This window comes from Schistocerca gregaria, chromosome 6 (assembly GCF_023897955.1).
Source record: "Schistocerca gregaria isolate iqSchGreg1 chromosome 6, iqSchGreg1.2, whole genome shotgun sequence".
Taxonomy (NCBI): domain Eukaryota; kingdom Metazoa; phylum Arthropoda; class Insecta; order Orthoptera; family Acrididae; genus Schistocerca; species Schistocerca gregaria.
The window spans coordinates 491,320,261-491,340,590 of NC_064925.1; the positions used below are offsets into that span (position 1 = coordinate 491,320,261).

The 20,330-nt window shown below is 39.6% G+C and overlaps 1 protein-coding gene across 2 annotated transcripts in view; it reads right to left on the reverse strand.

Annotated features, from left to right (window-relative positions):
• Positions 1-5,498: 5,498 nt before the first annotated feature.
• Positions 5,499-20,330, reverse strand: part of LOC126279077 (rRNA-processing protein FCF1 homolog) — a 36,380-nt gene continuing 21,548 nt past the window's right edge. For both annotated transcript variants that reach the window (XM_049979535.1, XM_049979534.1), the window contains one exon: positions 5,499-5,947. In XM_049979535.1, the coding sequence (XP_049835492.1) occupies positions 5,899-5,947 (49 nt within the window). In that variant the 3' untranslated portion in view covers positions 5,499-5,898. The remainder of the gene's footprint in view (positions 5,948-20,330) is intronic.

A 20,330-nucleotide genomic window follows, 5' to 3' on the forward strand; every position in this document is an offset into this window, starting at 1 on the left:
TTACAACTGAAGAAAGCAGGCGTCTACAAAATTCCCTGTGAATGTGGCTCTGCATATATTGGCCAGACGACAAGAACTGTCCATGAACGGTGTACAGAACATGAAAGATACACCCGTCTGCGGCAACCGTCAAAATCGGCAGTAGCAGAGCACTGTATTTCATTGGGACATTCAATGGAATACAATGGAACAAAAATTTTAGCTCTGGTTTCCGGATTTTGGGATTCCGTAATCAAGGAATCAGTGGAAATACGTCTTGCCGATAATCTTATAAATCGTGACAACGGCTTTCAACTGGATAAAACTTGGAATCCTGTTATTAAAGTTATACATTCACAGCGGAATAGACAGCGTCATTCGATACTCAATGACTAGATGATCTTTTACTTTCACCACCGAGGGCAGCACGTACAACTCGGCTTTGCCGCGCACGTCAACACGTGCGCGAGAATCGTTATAAATACCGCGACTGCACCTGGGCTCTTCAGTAGTTGTGTACTCACCTGATGATGGCCGGACGTCTCTGGGCCGAAATATCGTGGCAGAATGTCGACGGGATCCGGCTGCATACCCGGAAATTATTAGAAGACCCTTTAGTATCTCCAGGGTTCTTCCATGTATACAGTCTTATTTCATTATTCTTAAACCAAGTGTTAGCTATGATTAAGTTATGCTCTGTGCAAAATTCTACCAGACGGCTTCCTCTTTCATCTCTTACCCCCAACCCATATTCACCTACTATGTTTCCTTCTCTCCCTTTTCCTATTCTCTAATTCCAGTCACCCATGACTATTAAATTTTCATCTCCCTCCACTACCTGAATAATTTCTTTTATCTCATCATACATTTCATCAATTTCTTCATCATCTGCAGAGCTAGATGGCATATAAACTTGTGCTACTGTAGTAGGCATGGCCTTCGTGACACGAAGCCTCCCCACCAACGGCAAGGTCCACGGTTCTTTATTATGGCATAATGCCATATGTGCTATAAGATGGAAACGTGCGCTTAAAATGCGGCGAACAGTTGAAACTAGTTACTAGTGTGCAATTAAACACTTTGTTTTAAATACATTGCCTGCCTCTACAGAAAAGGTTAATAAAAGTCGAAATTTTTTAGCAAACAGACAAAAATAACTTCATTGATCTGCAAGGCGATTAATGCTTGTCTGTCAGAAAGGTGGAAATAAAATAAATCTGAAACTAATAACATATTTTAGTCTTCCATAGATATGTGAATGTATTTTAATTCACTCGATAACTCTTGACCACAGATATCTGTTTTATTTTCATTTGATGTGAGAGTAAACGAAGGGGAAACAGCAAAATCACTAAATGTAAACACGGGTCACGGGAGACTACCCACTATAACTCAGATGGCTCTGCGCATCAGCCCCAGATCTACGATGTTAGCGAATGGGGTCAATACTACAACAACGGATTTTCAAATATATATTATCTTGTAGTGTACATCTTTCTGAAAGGTCAAACGTAAGACATATGTGTTCGAGGAAATTTAAGACATGATATTTGGTCTTAAGTGTGCCAAAGTGCAGTGCCATGTGTCTTCATACAGCATTCTTCATCGCACGTCACTGTTTTTCGCTCTGTGGAATTGGAACATGTATATTTTGTAATGGATGCCATCAAACTATATTCAGGACAGTGGAAATTGAAATGTCCTATGGTGCCTCTCCTGCCCCCAGTTGGTCAGTTTGACAGCCTGCCCCCCCCCCCCCCCCCCCTTTTAAATCTTGCAATTAATAGCGGATGGGATTATTTGTAATCTAGAAAACAAGAACTCTTCAGAAAATTTGCAGTGTTTATTGCATATTAGCTAATAACTTGCTGTTTTGTGTGACATAATATTAAATACAGGATACATAAAGACAAGAGACAAACAAGAAAGTACACATTTCTTCAAGCCTTAGCTCCTACCATCTTTTTCTCTCTAATCTTGCTACTGCTTTACACGCCGTGCTTTTCTTTCTGCAAAAGACTCTATTCTACCTCATCAAACGTTTTGCTACATGAAAAATCAAAATGTCATTATCTAATACTGAAAAAGCTGTTAATACAAATAAAACCCAAGACTGGTGTGGTTTCTCGATCTGATTACATCTATTTTGTCACTGTCTGCTAGATAAAACAAAATGGGCCTTTCTACCTTTTTATAACACGACAGAATATAATTCACAACGTACCAATATCAAATGCCTATTAGGCCTCCTGCAAGCAAAAAGCTTTGTGTTAGGAAATAGTTCCACATTTCATTCATACACACCAATTTCTCAAGCATGAGATTGAAAAGTAATATTACAAAATGTTTATATAAATTTGGAATCGTCTTATTCATCTATAATTTGTGTGATGTTCATGTTTCTTCTCCTTCCTTGTTCTAATGAACAATCTTGTCATCACCTATTCTGTAGCTACTCTTGCCATTGTCAAAATTTGTACGCCAATTAACTTCACTAACCCTGCCAGAATCACCAGCTTAGTTATCCTGCAATTATTCTCCATTTAGGTGTTGTTACGTGTTTGTACAACATGTTTCTGCGGTACTTTCAGAATAGAACTTAAGCAGCTGCTAGCCGGAGACTGTACAACTGGTCCTTAAGTAGCGTAGCGATTTGACCAAAAATTTTCTGTCAAAATTTCATTTTCTTGGGTACACTGAGAAGATAATATGTAATCTTTCTCACCTGTTATTCCTGTTAGTCGTTTATTTCCATTCTGGTAGTCTGAATCTATGGATTTCGCTTGAAATAATAACGACGCTGATCATTTGCAGACCCAATTCATTCAGAAATGTGTTCAAAAAATTTCAAAAGCCAACAGGGATGCATTTCAAAATCATATGAATACTCGATAGACCAATGTGCGCTGGATGCTAGGTGCTTTGTGAAACAAAATTTTTTTTTCCTCCTGCAGCTGCTTGCATAGTTAACAGTCACAGTCACATTCATGTAGCCAGAAGTAGGAGAATCTACTACTCAAACGCGATTCAACTGTGCATGGACATGAGCCTGCTCGTAAATGCTTAAATGGATCTAATGTAAACAATTGTGACTTTGCACTCATCGGAGGCAATTTGTTGTTATGAAGCATTGCATAGTCTTCCTAAAGCCTTTGACACATTTTGCTGTTGGCAGATGCTTGAAAGAGCACTGTTGTCATTGTAGTATATGGCTCATTTCCTTTGCAATTTAAGTTTTTTTTTTTCTCTTGATCATGTTTTATTGTTGAAGTATTATTCTGCAGTAGCGGGATACATTAATATTCTTTGTTAGAGTAATGGTTCTTACCAGTCAAAATTCCAAAAATTCAACTGAAAACTAAAACAATGAAAAATTACCAGAACTCTAAAAAATTCCAGGTTTTTCCTGGTTTTCTCCCAGATGAAAAAATTCCCTGGTTTTTCCTGGATATCCCAGTTGTCTCGGGTCGTATACTCCCAGTTGACATATACACAAATGATTCACTGCCCACTAGGGGGTTTTGATTGGCTACTGTATACCATTTCTTCAAGCTACCTTAAAATCTAATGCTCAGGGTGTAAGACTTTCATATGCAGAACACAAGATAAGATGCACACATCAAGTCTCGATGTAAAACCTGTACTGAAAGAACATTCTTATTCTGCATGGAAGAATTTCTTAAAATGAATCCCTCTTACTTTAAGTGCCAAATATTTCTACTCACAATGGAAGTAACCAGCAGCAAATAGGGGCTTCATATCATTTAGGTAAGTCAATGTTACACGAAATAGTATTTATACTTTGCTATGAGTGTGTTCAACAACAATTTACAGCTCTGCATTTCAGTAATATTGTACTACTGTAATCCTGATTTTATAACACTAAATGCACTGTCAGTCTACTTCATTCCAGCAACCAAATTGCCTACAAAAACCTAACCTGTATCAATTTCTGCAAAATATTGCAATATGAAAAATTTCAGGAGATATGTGCCAGAAGTATTACAATGTACTAACTATATTTATTGCGAAAGAAAAACTGCATAGCCATAAAAAAAATCACAAATATTCCATGATGGAAGTAAAAAAATTCTTTCATCCAAATTTTCTCTGCCAATGGAAAGATAATTTCAATAGGCATTCATACGAGGACTTCACTGTTGTCCCTGTTGGTGCATGCAAAGCTGGAATCCTATGACTTGTAGGCCCTTCCATAATTTTGATTGTATATGTTATTGGGGGATAATATCCTACTTTTTCAACTGGAATTTCATTGGCAGGAAGGCAACTACATCACAAAGAACTGGGTCAGTCAGAATATTATTCTTATGGCAATAGGTCCCTCACTGTTGTTCTACCTTTCACGGCACTTATCCTCAGTCTTATAAATATGTCACAATATACTTCATACTTCGTATTACAGTCTGACCTATAGGAGAAAGTTAACACCAGGAACAACAAAAATAAAACTATTAGCAATTACTTAACTTTGATGACAGTTTGTTGCGCATTGTTTGTTGAGCAGAATGTCATTTTCCATTCCAAACATTACTGACTTGCCTCAGAGTTACAACCATGTGCTTTAGATTAAGAATTGACTACACCTATTGAACATGAACCTCAAATTATTTGGAACTGTTGATTACACATACCTAAACCTGACAGACCTACTGATAAAAAGGAAGACAATGAGATTATTAGAGATGGAGCACAAGTTTGTATTAAAGTATGGGGAATGAAATATGCCATCTTTTAGAAAGGAACCATTTAAGCATTTGTCTTAATCGATTTAGGGAAACCATGGAATATCTACATCTGGATGGCTGGGTGCCCATACTGTTGAATGTGACTCCAGAGTCTTCCCACTGTGCCACCTCATTTAGTTTCAAGGCTCAAAAGAGGAATAATCACCACCATATTTTGTGTACAGTTCATCTGTCAGAAAGCAATGATGTCTCATCTGACAGTTACCTGAGATTTTCAGCTATTCTTAGAACAAAGATAAGCACAACCAGCAATTAATAATCAAGTATTAATAATTAGTGTGGACTGAACTAGCAGGGCAACAATTTGTGGCATTAATGACAAATTACTGAACAAAGGATATACAGGTTTTAATAATTTTAAAGAATATGGTGATAAATATATTAAAAGCATAAATACCAGACACAATTACAATTGACAGTAATACTGACTCCCTTCTTACAAAGCCAAGTTTGTATCTATAGTGTACGAAACACTCACTCAATTTGCCCACACACAAAGAAAGAGAGCAAGACATTCAGAAGCAAATTTCTCAATTTGGAATGTCACACTGACATAGGAGTCGTCATTTTTGTTTACTTACTTATACCTCATACTGTAAAGACTAAAAATGTAAAGGTGTTATAAACCTGAAGATTCATTCTCCACCACTGGGTGGAGCCCTTACTGAAAGTGCTATGCTCTTACCTGTTCCCATCCAGATCATACAGTTTTTCCAATTAGTTACAGAAAGACCTGTAGTTTAACACAAGATCCAAATGATCGAGCAACTTCATTGTTTTATGTATACATTAATTACAAAGAAATTACAAATGGTGAATATTTATTTCACTAGTGATCTTTTCTTAACTTAGTAATCAGAAAAAGCATACAAGTGTTGTGAAATTGGCACAAAATACACAAATACTAAATTAATTTGAATCTGACATTTACATGGAAAACAATTTCTTACTGAGGGAAATGATAAGCTCATGTAACAATTAGATCACAAATTATTGGAACACAAATGGACTTTTCAAAAATATACTCCAGAACATATAATGGCATAGATTAACACAGAGAAGAAAGGCTCCCATCATTCCAACGAAGTCTCTTCCAAGAGTCCAACATATACATTACACAGTGATTAACATAGGCACAAACGCAGTTCCAATATTAACTCTTTGGTGCACCATATGCATCTGGCATCCTCTCAATGGTAAACCTACAACAGAAAGAGAGACCATTTACTAAAGTAACTACTTTTTAACATACACTAGCAAAATCTGGTGATTAGAAACCTTGTTTCTGAGACAAGAGCAGAACATCTGCTAACCAACTGCTCCTTCAGGTGTGACAAACAAAAATAACAGAGGAGGCATTGAAATACATCAAAGGTAGACATTGGGGGAGGGAGGGGGGCAATGCTGGAAAAGTACTGAACTATACCATGCAAGGAAACACAAGTAGCAGGAAATAAAGGACTACAACTGTATTTCAGATTCACAAACAAATTTCCATTTTCAACTCTTGTCTCAAATAGCAAAGGGTAATGTTTGCACATCTTGTTATTCGTAGGTGTTCAGTTAGTGGTGGCCAGTAAAGATGACATCTGCTTTATATTAAAAAAAAAAATACACCATCATTAGAAGAATATGAGAAGAGGGGACTGAAAGCAAATTTTCAAAAGACAGAATACCTATGCAATAGAGAAATTATAGGAAACATAACCGTAGAGGATCAGCAAACCAAGGAATATAAAAAATTTGAATATTTGGGTGGCATCCTGTCAGAAGATGGAACAAGTAAATGGGAAATATAGCAATGAAGTCGCCCATGAGAAAGCAAGAATCCAGAGAGCTAAGGCCTCCATTATGGTCTTCTAAGACAAGTTGGAAAGTAAAGAATATGCTCTACAGTAGTATCAGTATTATGAAAAGGAAAGTTGCTACTCACCATATAGTGGAGATGCTGCACAACAAGAAGACTGTTCCAAATAAAGCTTTCTGCTGTAAGGCCTTTGTCAAAAATAGAACCCCCCCTCCTTCACACGCGCGCACGCACGCACGCACACACACACACACACACACACACACACACACACAAACGCGCTGCGCGCGCAAGCAAATGCAACTCACACACACGACTCACGGGGTACACACACACACACACACACACACACACACACACACACACACACACAAACGCGCTGCGCGCGCAAGCAAATGCAACTCACACACACGACTCACGGGTTGTGTTTGCATATGCGTGTGCGTGTGTGTGTTGTTGACGAAGACCTTACTGGCCGAAAGCTTTCTTTGGAGCAGTCTTTCTGTTGTGCCTATCTATGACTCAGCATCTCAGCTACAATCTGAGTGACAACTTTACATTTCATGACATTGTTTCATTCCAACCTGGATTTTCCACTGTTTGGTTTTTTCTCTACAGTAGTACTGTAGAGGCTGTAACGACCTATGAATGTGAGTGGCGGGAGCTTACTGGAACTAAATAAAAACAAATCAGAGTTGGAGTAATGAGCTATCTCAGAAGATCGTGTAGTATATCTTGGTGAGCTTTTAGAAGAAACCCAGTGTTTAGAAAAATGACCCATGGTCAAGGATACAGCGCAGACAAAATAGCAGAAACGCAGCTCGCCTGGTGTGTACTTGCTATACCAACCTTGGGGAAGGAGCAGAGGAAGATCGAAGGCTGCCTTGTTACATGGCATAAAGGAGGTTATAAGAAGAAGAGAACTACAGCTGTTTGCAATTAAGACAGCAGGTAGCGAGGTGATGGACACTGTCAAGGGACAGTGTACCACGTGACACTCCAGCCAATAGCGTCATTCTGGCACTTCAGTCTGTTTCTTGCATTGTTGTGTGTGCTTTAAACATGTACTAGCGATTTCTTTTGCAGTGTACGTGTGTGGATGATTACATTGTTTGTGAAGTTCATTATGCCTGACAGATCAGAAAAGCACCAAGTGCTACACAAGTGAGCATAAGCTATATCATTCCTAGTGTACAACTTCTTCAAAAGAGAATACAAAGCAGATGACTCAATGCCATGTGTTTCTCACCCCCAATGTTGGCAACAGCCAGGCGAGAACAGCTGACATGTGCAGTGTGAGACTGCGAACTGTACTAGTCTCCAACGAAGCGAATGTGTCTGTCAGAGCCAGTGGGTCAGCACCTTTTAAACTGCCAGGGAGGTGGTGCAATCATAAAAAGGAACTAGGCAATCTGCGAGATTTCACAAAGAATGCTTTGTCGGACAATACTTGATACATATGTGAGAGGCGAATACCCGTCTGCAGACAGTTTAGTTTCCCAAATGAAAGGGAAATCGGATTTTAACAGCAGGTGATGGACAATGCTACGGATGTTAAAGAAAATGGGTTTTTTACATTGTAATATTGACGAATGGAGAAAATTCCTTATGGAGAGAAGTGATATTGTAACTACAAGGAGAGTATTTTTAGAAGAATGCAGGAGATTCGAGACAGTGGGACACACACATTTATTATATCGATGGAACCTATGTGAACCAAAATGATGCAAGGTCAGTGTGCTGGAAAATGAGAGACAGATTTGGTGGTCTTAAGGTCACAGTAGGTAAAGGTAATCAACTTACTATCATACATGCAGGGTCAATGGACACAGGCTTTATTTCTGAGAGTAAACTAATAATTAAGGCTTCATAGTCAAAGAGCTCTGAGGTTTACCATAGTGAGATAACATACAGTTTATTTAAACAATGGTTTACAAAATGATTAATGGCATACCTCCACCAAAATTCAGTTACTGTGGTGGACAACACCAATGTCCACTCAGTGCGACTCAATGGAGTCCCTGCTATCTGTACCAGAAAGTCAGATATTACCGCTTGATTATCGAGTAATAACATTCCTCAGAGTCCATCAAGAACCAGTGCGGTACTTGTGCTGCTTCACAATGCAAATAAGCCAGCTTACCATACCTGTGAGAGTGATGACATCGCTAAACAACATGGGCACCAAGTAATTAGATTACCACTGTCATTAGAAACCCATCAAGATGATATAGGCGCAGTTGCAAGCTTGCATCATAGAAAAGAACAATAACTTTAAATTTGCAAATGTTGAGAGTCTTACGCTTGCAGCAATCGAGAGCATCACAATTTCTGCATGGGCGGAGTGCGTAAGGTATGGAGAAAAGTTACAGCGTGACTATCAACAAGAAATTAGTATGGACTGTATTACAGAGCCTTTTGTAATAAACCTCAGCGAGTCAGACTCGTTGCAGACCGACAGCAAAGAAGATGGTGTCAATTTATTGGATTGAAGTTGGTAAGGACTAAATTCATTGCCTTGTCTACGTGGCAGTTTGATCTGTGGCAGCATTTGAAACTATGATTATGCAGTTTTACATTTTATATGTGTAGAGACAAATAGTGATTGCCATTAGCTATTGTATGTGTACATGGAAATAATTTCTTACATTTCACAAAATCGGTTGTTTTTTATCTTGTTATGATTTGACAAATGGGCAGTTACACAAATAGTTCATTTGACTGACCTGAATATATAAAGCACAAGTTTATGATCAACAGTTAACAATATTTCAAAATAATTAATGTCACTGTTGAGTAACATATAGCACATTGTTCATAATTTCAATCAGACATATTTCAGCCTTATTGCAAACTGAGCAAAAGGCTTCTCTTATTTAGTTCCACATATCTTCTCACCTGACTGCCTGTCTTGGCTGGTCCTGGTACACTTCCCTAAAATGTGTCATCTGAAATTCATTCTCATTGCTGTCGTTTTTGCTTGAGCACATTATTTTCACTTCCACAGTTAGAATCATTTCTACATTTACATCTATAGTCTGCAAACCACCGTGAGACGCGTGGCAGAGGGTACATCCCACCAAATTAGATATTGGGGTTTCTTCCTGTTCCATTCACATATGGAGTCCGGGAAGAATGATTGTTTTAATGCTCTGTGCGTGCAGTAATTATTCTACTCTTATCCTCACAATCCCTATGTGGTACAATTCTAGAGAATCATTTACAATTGATTCTTGCAAATATGTAAATAGACTTTCTCGAGATTGAGTCTTCCAGTTCAGTTCCTTCAATACTTCCAGTTCAGTTCCTTCAATACCTCTGTGACACTCTCCCACAGATTAAACACACCTGTGAACATTCGTGCTACTCTTCTCTGTATACATTCAATATCACCTGTTAGTCCTATCTGGTAAGAGTCCCACACACTTGAGCAATATTCTTGAACTGGTTGCATGAGTGATTTGTAAGCAATCTCCTTTGTATAATGATTACACTTCCCCAGTACTCAACCAAAAAACCAAAGTATATCACCTGCTTTACCCACAACTGAACCTGTGTAATAATTCCACTTCATGCCCAACATTGTGTTAACCAACTTATTTGAAGGGTTGATTTGGGGGTGGGGACCAAACAGCAAGGTCATCAGTGCCATTGGATTAGGGAAGGATGTGGAAGGAAGTCGGCCGTGCCTTTTCAAAGGAACCATCCCGGCACTTGCCTGAAACGACTTAGGGAAATCATGGAAAAGCTAAATCAGAATGGTCAGACACGGGTTTTAAACCATCGTCCTCCCAAATGCAAGTCCAGTGTGCTAACCACTGTATCAACTTGTTCGTACTTGTTGATACTATAGCCATAGGATATTACGTTTTTTCGAAGAGCAACATTTCACATTTCTGAACATTTAAAGCAACTTGCCAATCTCTGTAGCACTCTGAAATCTTATCAAGATCTGACCAAATATTTATGTAGCTTCTTTCAGATTGTACTTCATTATAGATAACTGTATCATCTGCAAAAAGCATGATTTTACTATTAAGTCTGCAAGATCATTAATATACAACATGAATAGCAAGGGTCCCAACACACTTCTCTGGGGGCACACGCAAAGTTACTACTACATCTGAGAATTATTCTCCATCCAGGATAACACACTGTGTCCTCCCTACCAAGAAGTCCTCAATCCAGTCACAAATTTCACTTTTCACAATAAGCATAAGTGTGGTACTGAGTCGAATGCTTTTCTGAAATCTAAATACAGCATCGACCTGACTGTCTCAATCCAAAGCTTCCACGTATGTCATGTAGGAGAAGTGCGAGTTGGGTTTCACATGATTGATGTTTTCGAAATTCACGCTGGCTGGCATTCTGTTAAAGATACCTCACTATGTTTGAGCTCAGAATATGTTCTAAGATTCTACAATGAATCGATGTCAAGGGTACTGGACAGTAGTTTTGTGGATCACTTCTACTATCCTTCTTGCAGAAGGATGTGACTTGTGTCTTTTTCAAGAGCTTTGCAAGGTTTTTTGTTCTACAATATATTATAGGTTGATGAGCGGCTAGCTTAGCCATAAATTCAGTATGAAATCTGACGGATTCAACATATGATGAGAATGCAAGATCATCGGTGGCCAAAGACGACCCGGCAGACATAAGTGTGGAAGACCACGACATCATTGGACAGACAACATAAATGGAGTAATGGAACATCGCAGCATCAACAAGGTAGATGCGCTGGATAAAGAGGCTTGGCAGAGGATAATAGCAATACAACAAGATGATGTTATTAATTAATCTTTGTACTGATTAATCCTGTAAATATATATAATCTGATGGATTCCATTGGGCCCTGGAGCTTTGTTTAATTTTAACGATTTCAGCTGTTTCTCAACACTACTGAAACTAATCCTCCTTTGATTCATGTTTTCAGTGGTATGATGATTAAATTGGGACAGTTCTCCCATCTTTTCCTTTGTAAAGGAACATTCAAAATTGTAGTTAAGCTTTTATCTTTTGCTTTGCTACCCTCAATTTCAGTTCCTGTATCATTAACTAGGGCCTAGACACCATCGTTGGTGCCACTAACAGCCTTTACATACGACCAGAATTTCTTTGGGTTCTGTGAAAAATATTCTGCTACGGTAGCCATTGAAGGCATCATGCATTGCTCTCTTGATAGTCATACACGTATCATTAACCGTTTCTCTCTCTATAACCCTACACTTTGTTTTATACAGTAATCTCTATTTATTTAGAAGCTTCTTTCCATTGACTGTAGTGTGCGGAGGCTCCCTCCCATTACGAACTGTTCTACTAGGTGTATGGTAACTATTCTTTTAAACTTGAGCCAGAGTTCCTCCAGGTGCTCCTGCCCTGTCCTGAATGTTGTAAGTTCCTCATTGAGATATGACACTATGGATTTTTTATGTATGTTACTAAGCATATATACTTTTCTGCTCGTTTTAGTTGTACTTTGGTAATCATTGTTGCCACAACCATGTCATGGTCACTGACGCTAGTTTCAAAGTGGCCAAAGAGGTCAGGTCTATTTGTTGCCATTAGATCCTATGTATTTCCATCGTGAGTGGAGGTTCCTAAATAATTGTTCCAGGTTGTTTTCAGAGAAGGCATTTAGTAAAGTTTCACAAGATGAATTCCCACACCCACCACTAACAAAGCTTTAATTTTCCCAATTAATTGTTGGATAGTCTCCACCACTGATTACAGTATGATCAGGGAACTTACATACAAGTGAAAAAAGGTTCTCTCTAAAGTTTTAAGTTACATTCGTAAAGATGAGTCTGGTGAGCGACAGAAGGATGCAGTTTTCATTTCATGCCCACCCCTGATACTGAAACAATCTTACCTGGAGCTTCAGTTTCTACCTTATTGGATTTGAGTTTTTGTTTACTGTGACAAATAAATCACCTCCACTTCCCATTTGCCTATCCTTTTGATATACAAGAGCTATTCAGAAAGTAGGGAACGTTATGGAAAAAATGTTCCTCTGTTGCTGGATGGTGGGGCTTTGGGAGGTGGTGGGAGACTGGGAAGATAAAGCATGGGCGGTTTGTTTCTGTACAGGGTTGAGAGGATAATTATGGTCAGTGCAGGCTCCAGTGAGACACTTAGTGCATTTCAAGAGGGACTTCTCGTCACTGTAAAGGCGACGACCATGGGTGGCTAGGCAGTACGGAAGGGACTTATTGGTATGGAATGGGTGGCAGCTGTTGAAGGGGAGGTATTGCTGGTGTTTAGTAGGTTTGATATGAACCGAGGTAGCCATCTTCGAGGTGGAGGTCAACATCTAGGAAAGTGGCTTGTTGGGTTGAGTATGACCAGATGAAGCAAATGGGGGAGAAGTAGTTGAGGTTCTGGAGGAATGTGGATAGTGTGTCCTCACCTTCGATCTAGATAGCAAATATGTCATCAATGAATCTGAAGCAGGTGAGGGGTTTAGGATTCTGGGTGTTTAGGAAGGATTCCTCCACATGGCCCATGAATAGGTTGGCGTAGGATGGTGCCATAGCCGTACCCTGCATTCGTCTGTAGGTAATGCCTTTAAAGCAGAAGTAATTGTGAGTGAGGATATAGTTGGTCATGGCGAGTAGGAAGGATGTTGTTGGTTTGGAATCCGTTGGGCATTAGGAATGTTAGTGCACAGGGAGATGGCATCTATAGTGACTAGCAGGGTGCCATGGGGTAAAGGGACAGGAACTATGGAGAGTCGACTGGCCACGATGAGGCGTCCTGGATGGTTAGGTTTATGGACTTTAGGAAGCATGTAGAAGGTAGAAGTAAGAGATGTGGTAGGGTTGAGTAGAGAGATGGACTCGGGGGAGAGGTTCTGGGATGGGCCCAAGGATTTGAATAGTGACTGGAAATCTTGCTGGATTACTGGGATGGTGACACTGTGGCAAGGTTTGTAGGTGGAAGTATCTGACAGCTGGTGGGAGTCCTCCTTCCAGGTAATCCTTGCGGTTCAGAACAACAGTGGTGGAGCTTTTGTCCTCATGTAAGATTATAATGTTGGAATCAGCTTTTAGATGGTGGACTGCAGTTCTTTCTGTAAATGCAAGGTTAGTCTGCATCTTGAGGGAATTAGAGAATGATGGTCAGGCACGGTTTGAGTTAAGAAACTCTGGGAACTTTGGAGGCAGTTGGGAGTTTTAATTACCTCTCATCGTGCCCTGAAATGAGAAATATCCTGCCTAATATCTTTCCCACCACTCCCACAGTGGTATTCCACCGTTCACTAAACCTACAAAATATACTCGTCCATACTTACACAACCCCTGCTCCCAATCCCTTACCTCATGGCTCATACCCCTGTAATAGACCTGGATGCAAGACCTGTCCCATACATCCTCCCCCCAGCACCTACTCCAGGCAGGTCACTAACATCACCTATCCAATAGAAGGCAGGGCTACCTGTGAAACCAGTCATGTGGTCTACAAGCTAAGCTGCAACTACTGTGCTGCATTCTATGCATGATAACCAACAAGGTGTCTGTCCGCATGAATGGCTACCGACAAACTGTGGCCAAGAAACAAGTGGAATAACCTGTTGATGAACATGCTGCCAAACATGATATCCTTCATTTCAATGACTGGTTCACAGCCTGTGCTATATGGATCCTTTCCACCAACACGAGCAGGTGGGAATGTTCCCTGCAATAAATCCTACATTCCCGTAACCCTCCTGGCCTCAACCTTCGTTAGTCACTGTCCTCACCCATCCAACCCCTTCCCTACTCCCATTCCAGCATTACACAGCCACCATTTCACCACCATATCCGGTTCTTTTTTTCTTTATTTTTTATTTTATTTATTTCTCTCTATTCCTCTCCTTTTCCGCTACTTCCCTCCCCCCTCTGCATTGCCCGCTGCCCAACCTGCAGCACTTCACTGTCCATCAACCTCACCATACTATCCCTCCCTGCCCCAGCCTCCTCCTTTCCACCACCCAGTCGCCACTCCCATCATGCACTGGTGCTGCTCTTGCAGTGATGTTTCAGTTGCTTAAGACTGCAGTTGTGTGTGTTTGGTGACAAAGGACACTGGCTGAAAGCTGTAAATGTGAAAATCTTTTTGTTCTGCCTATTTGCGACTCAGCATCTCCACTATATGCTGAGTCACAACTTCCCCTCTCATAATATTATAAAGTAGTGATGTATTTTGACAAGGATCCTTCTTCTGTCACGTAAGTTTGTAATATCTTTTGCTTTGTAAACTCTTTGGAATATTGTGAGTACCGCAGAATATAAGTCGTAGCGGGTATGCCTGTGATGGAGACAGATTTTTTTTTTTTTTTTTTTGATCACCGCTAATGATGTAATTTGGAATATGAAGTGGAAATGGCAAAGACAGAGTTATACGTAATAATGTGACAAAGAATAAAATTCCAGAAATATATAGGCACATCTTCATCAGTTAATTGAAACGATTGAGCAATATAATACATTAGGATACTATAGACCTATGTTAATATACATTAACAATATTAACTGATATTTTCCGACATCTGCAACACACTGAGTACCATCAGATCACATGTAATAAATAAATAAGCTCCAATGTGAATTGTAATTTCTGAGATATTTCTGGCCGTGGTCATTTTACAAGAAATACAAGAGTAATTAATGTCCTCCGAGTCACCTTTGAATGTGCACTCTCAGTATTTTAACAGTAATCCTTTCTGTAGTGCACAAATGCTCCTTGCAGTGTCTGCCACTGGAATCTGTCGAGTAACTCGTCCAACCTGAATAAACAACCCTGTGAGGAAATGTCCCGTTATTCATCAAATCTTTCTATTTCTTCTGTTAATGCGATGTTGTAAGGGTCCTAGGCTGATGAATAGCTGAGAATCCCTTGAATGAGTGTTCTGCAAGTCACTTCTTTCATGGATGAAGTAAGTTTCCATAAGATTCTTCCAGTGACTATCAGTGTGACGTCTTCTTTCTCTACAATTTATTTTGTCATTCCACAATAGGTTGGCCCTAGCTTGTGACTAAAGATTTATTTTGAAAGTAAGAGTTCCAAAAGAATCCATTGGAATTCAATTACTCGATAAATAGTAAATATTCTCAAGGCTGTCAATTCAACTAAGTACCTGGCTGTTAAAATTACGAACAACTTCAGATGGAAAGACCTCATAGATAATATTGTGGGGAAGGCGAGCCAAAGGTTGCGCTTCATTGGCAGGACACTTAGAAGATCAACAAGTCCACTAAAGAGACAGCTTACACTACACTCGTTCGTTCTCTGTTAGAATATTGCTACGCGATGTGGGGTCCTTACCATGTGGGATTGACAGAGGACATCAAAAGGGTGCAAAAAAAGGCCAGCTCGTTTTGTATTTTCACGTAATAGTGGAGAGGGTGTGGCGGATATGATACGCAAGTTGGGATGGAAGTAATTAACGCAAAGACGTTTTTCGTCGCGGCGAGATCTATTTACGAAATTTGTCACCAACTTTCTCTTCCGAATGTGAAAATATTTTTTTGAGCCCAACCTACTTAGGTAGGAATGATCATCAAAATAAAATAAGAGAAATCAGAGCTCGAACAGAAAGGTTTAGGTGTTCGTTTTTCCCGCGTGCTGTTCGGGAGTGGAATGGTACAGAGATAGTATGATTGCGGTTTGATGAACCCTCTGCCAAGCACTTAAATGAGAATTGCAGAGTAATCATGTAGATGTAGATGTATTTAGTCATCAGGATCCTACAATGTTAAATCAAAATTTCAGCCACAAGAATGTACCCCTACAAGCAAGACTTCGAGCCAACAACAAGAGAAAATGAAGACAAGTAAAAAGTTTTCCTTTCATATATCTTATTCCTCTCTAAGCTTTTGAACTTAATGAAGACACTAAGTGAATTTTAACAGTGATGTGTAGGAGGGTGAGAGTACAAGCACTTTACGCAGATGTCAGGTGTACAATACAATGGTTCTGTTTCACGGGTGTCTTTGCACTATTTGCTGCATTTTGTCTTGACATTACACCCTACAGTGGTGTGATCATATATTTTGACCTTTATAGTGTCACTTTAGATCAGATGAAGTCGCAGTCTTCTGCAGATCACCATTTACTATGTTCTTCATGTTATAAACTTCTGTTATGCCTTCCATTTCCCATTCTGTTTGCAGTTCAGCAGTGTCCATGTCTATTACATCTCTACAACTTCAACACCTTTACCAAAATTGAGAGTGGTGTATTTTACTACTACTTCAGCATTAGTACCAAAATATTTGAAGAGCCTGGAAGTGTGCTTGTTTGGTGAGACGTAACAGTTTCAACCAAAAGTTTTCCATAACAAATTCATTTGATTTACTTTACTGTTCCAGCAATACTTTACAACAGTCTATTGATATAAAAGGGTCATCTCAAAAGCCCCCTCTTGTCTCTTTATCACAATAAAAAGATTGCTAAACAAGTAAGCTTTCAGCCTAAAAGCCTGGAGGGAGGAGCCAGACGAAGTGTGTCCCACAACGGCCCACTGGTCGTTTTCGCCTAGCCAGTCCTTTTTCTGCCATCTCAAATTATAATAAAGGGTAGGGGGGACTCTTATGCGCAGGGAAGCCAGCTGCCCTTAAAAGAAAATCAGGCAAGTCTAGATGCTGTTAGGTGGCAGTCCCACCACCAGGATAGGGAGCTGTGGGCCAATCACTGGCACTCCCAAAAACAAGTGATTAAAGAAACAGCAGAAAACAACATCATGACCTTTGGCATGAAAAGGACAATGAAAATAGGTTTTTAGAATATTAGAACATTGAGAGAAGCCAGCCGACTGAAATAGGTTACAAAGGAGATGACGAGTTACAGGTTGGACATTCTCAGACTTAGTAAGGTTGAGATGACTAGAGTTTGAAGAAATTCAGACACAAAATGGATACACCTTTTTATACTCTGGACCTGCTGGAGAGGATGCAGAGCACAGAAATGGAGTTGGACTTTTGTTAACCAAAGGAGTGGAAAAGAGCCTTATGGAATGGAAACCAGTGTCAGAAGGACTACTGACAGCACATTTTAAAACAAACATTCAAAATGTCACGGTCATCCAATGCTATGCTCCTACAGAAAACTCACATTACTGCACAGGAAAAAAAAGAGTTTTACCTCTCCTCAAGTGACACCATTAAAAGTACCAGTAAGAGGGACATCTTGATTATTATGCGAGACCTAAATGCAAAAGTTGGAAAGAACACTGATAGCCTAAGGCATGGAAAGGGAGTCCATGGTATCACATAAATGAATGAAAATGGGGGTATGTTTACAAATTTCTGTGCTAGTCACAATTAGGTGATTGGAGGTACATTATTCCCACACAAGAATTGTCATAGGTTACATGGGTATCCCCTGATCACAGAACAGAAAACCAAATTGATCATATAGCGCGAAGCAAAAAATTTAGAAGGTCGTTTATGAACGTGAGAAATAAGTGTGGAGCTGATATTGGCAATGATCAGCACCTTATTGTTGCAAATTTTAGACTAAAAAATCACAGCTACAAATAGAAAGTTCGAACAATGAAATAAAAAATATGATGTGGGAAAACTTAGAATAACAGCAAACAAGAAGCTTTCTGTATTGAGCTAAGGAGTGCTACAAGGCACTCCAAGCAGCACAGGAAAATGATGAAAATAGTGTTGATGATACATGGACTCAGATTAAGGACTTCTATTGCAATGTGAGCAAACAGATCCTTGGCTTTAAAAACCATTTCAAGAAAGATTGGATGTCTGAGCGTTCATGGAATTTGATCAGCTGCACAAAGGAGATTAAGGGAAAATTAAGTATGAGTAAAACAAGACAGCAGAAAACTCGAATGCAAGCTGAGTATGCAGCTATTGACTCTCAAATCAGGAGACGTGTGAGGAATGATAGGAGAAAGTGGATGGATGAGCAAGCTCTGAGAGCAGAGACAGCCGCAGCAAGGGGTTATGCAAAAGAACTGTACCGCATCACTGCAATGTTGTCCAAAAAAGGTTTCAACAAGAACAGACCTGTGAAAAGCAAGGAAGGTTGACTGTTGATGACAACATAGAAGATGGAAAGAACATTTTTTTGAAGTCTTAAACAGAGAGCAACCTGAAGAGAGGGAGAGGCAATGGAATTTTTCAGATGCCAGTGACAGAATCAATGTAAACACACCAACTAAGACTGAAATTAAAATAGCTCTCAAACAGATAAAGAACGGGAAGGCTCCAGGAATGGATAATATTGCACCTGAGGTGCTAAAAGCAGACACTGACACCACCAAGCACACATTGACACCACCATAAGTCTACTGTATCTATTGTTTGTGAAGATATGGTCAGAAGAGAAAGGATCGGAAAGAAGGGCTTATTATTACGTTGCGAAAGGAAGGGGATACTACCAAATGTAATAACTTGCAAGGCATCACCCTCCTATATGTACCAAGTAAAGTACTCAGCTGATTGATGATAAATTGTTTCAAGGACTCAGTCAAGACATGCCTGAGAAAAGAGCAAGCTGGGTTTAGTGTGCACAAGTTGTGTCGATCTCATCAACACACTGCGTATAATACTTGAGCAGAGTGCAGAATGGCAGAACACACACTACCTTACTTTTATTGATTTTGAAAAGGCATTTGACACTCTTAATACGAGAGTTATGTGGCATATCTTGGAAGAATATAGAATACCATCAAAGAAAATAAATAATAATAAAGCCATGTATGATGGATATGAATGTAGGGTGCTACACTGAATCTATCTAAACAAATGCTAGGGTGAGGCAGGGATGTATTCTGTCACCTACCTTGTTCTTGTAGGTACTGTACAGCGTACTAAAAAGAGTTGTTGATGGTAGGAGAAGAGGTATTCAGTGGAGAATTTAAGACAGGCTTGAAGACCTTGACTTTGCTAACAATATCTGTCTGCTCTAGGAAAGATTGCGTGACATGGAAGAAAAGATGGAAAAACTGAAAGAGGAAGCACAAATTGCAGGACATAATATAAATGTTCAGAAAAATAAGTAAATGAAAATACGATCTGAAAAAACAAGAGAAGCTAACAGTATATGGAAAGGAATTTGAACAAGCAGACTCATTTGTATATGTAGAAAGTATCACCTGTAAAGATGGAGGGGCTGAGGAGGAGGTAAAGAGTCGGATACGGAAGGCAAATGGAGCCTTTGTACAACTGTACCCTATCTTGTGTAAAAGAACACCTCGAGACTACCCAAGCTGTGCTTGTTTGATAGTAACGTGAAGTAAGCCCTCCTGTATAGCTGCAGAACATGGAAGGTAACAAACATGACTAAACCAGCTGCAAGTCTTCATAAACCGGTATCTCCAGCAAATTATAAATGTGAGGTGGCCAGACGTTATATCAAATAACGAATTGTGGGAGATGACAAACCAACAACCAATCCATGAACAAATAAAGGAAACAAAATGGAGGTGGATTGGTCACACAATACGCAAACAACAAAGAGCTGTTGAAAAGGCAGCACTGGTCTGGAACCCACAAGGGAAATGTAGACGTGGCCACCCGAAAAAGACATGGAAAAGAATAGTGGAAGAAGACGCTCTGAAAGCTGGTAAAACATGGAGCGAAGTGAAATGTTTGGCTGCCAACAGTCAGATGCTGCCCTAAGATCCAACAGGAAATAAGTCACTAAGTCAAGAAAGTTACTGCTAATGCTACACTGAAATAATATAAGCAGTTCCTTTCACCTTGTAAGCATTACATTATTTATTTATGATTAAATATAGTGTTCATCACTTTTATCATCCAGCCCTGACACAT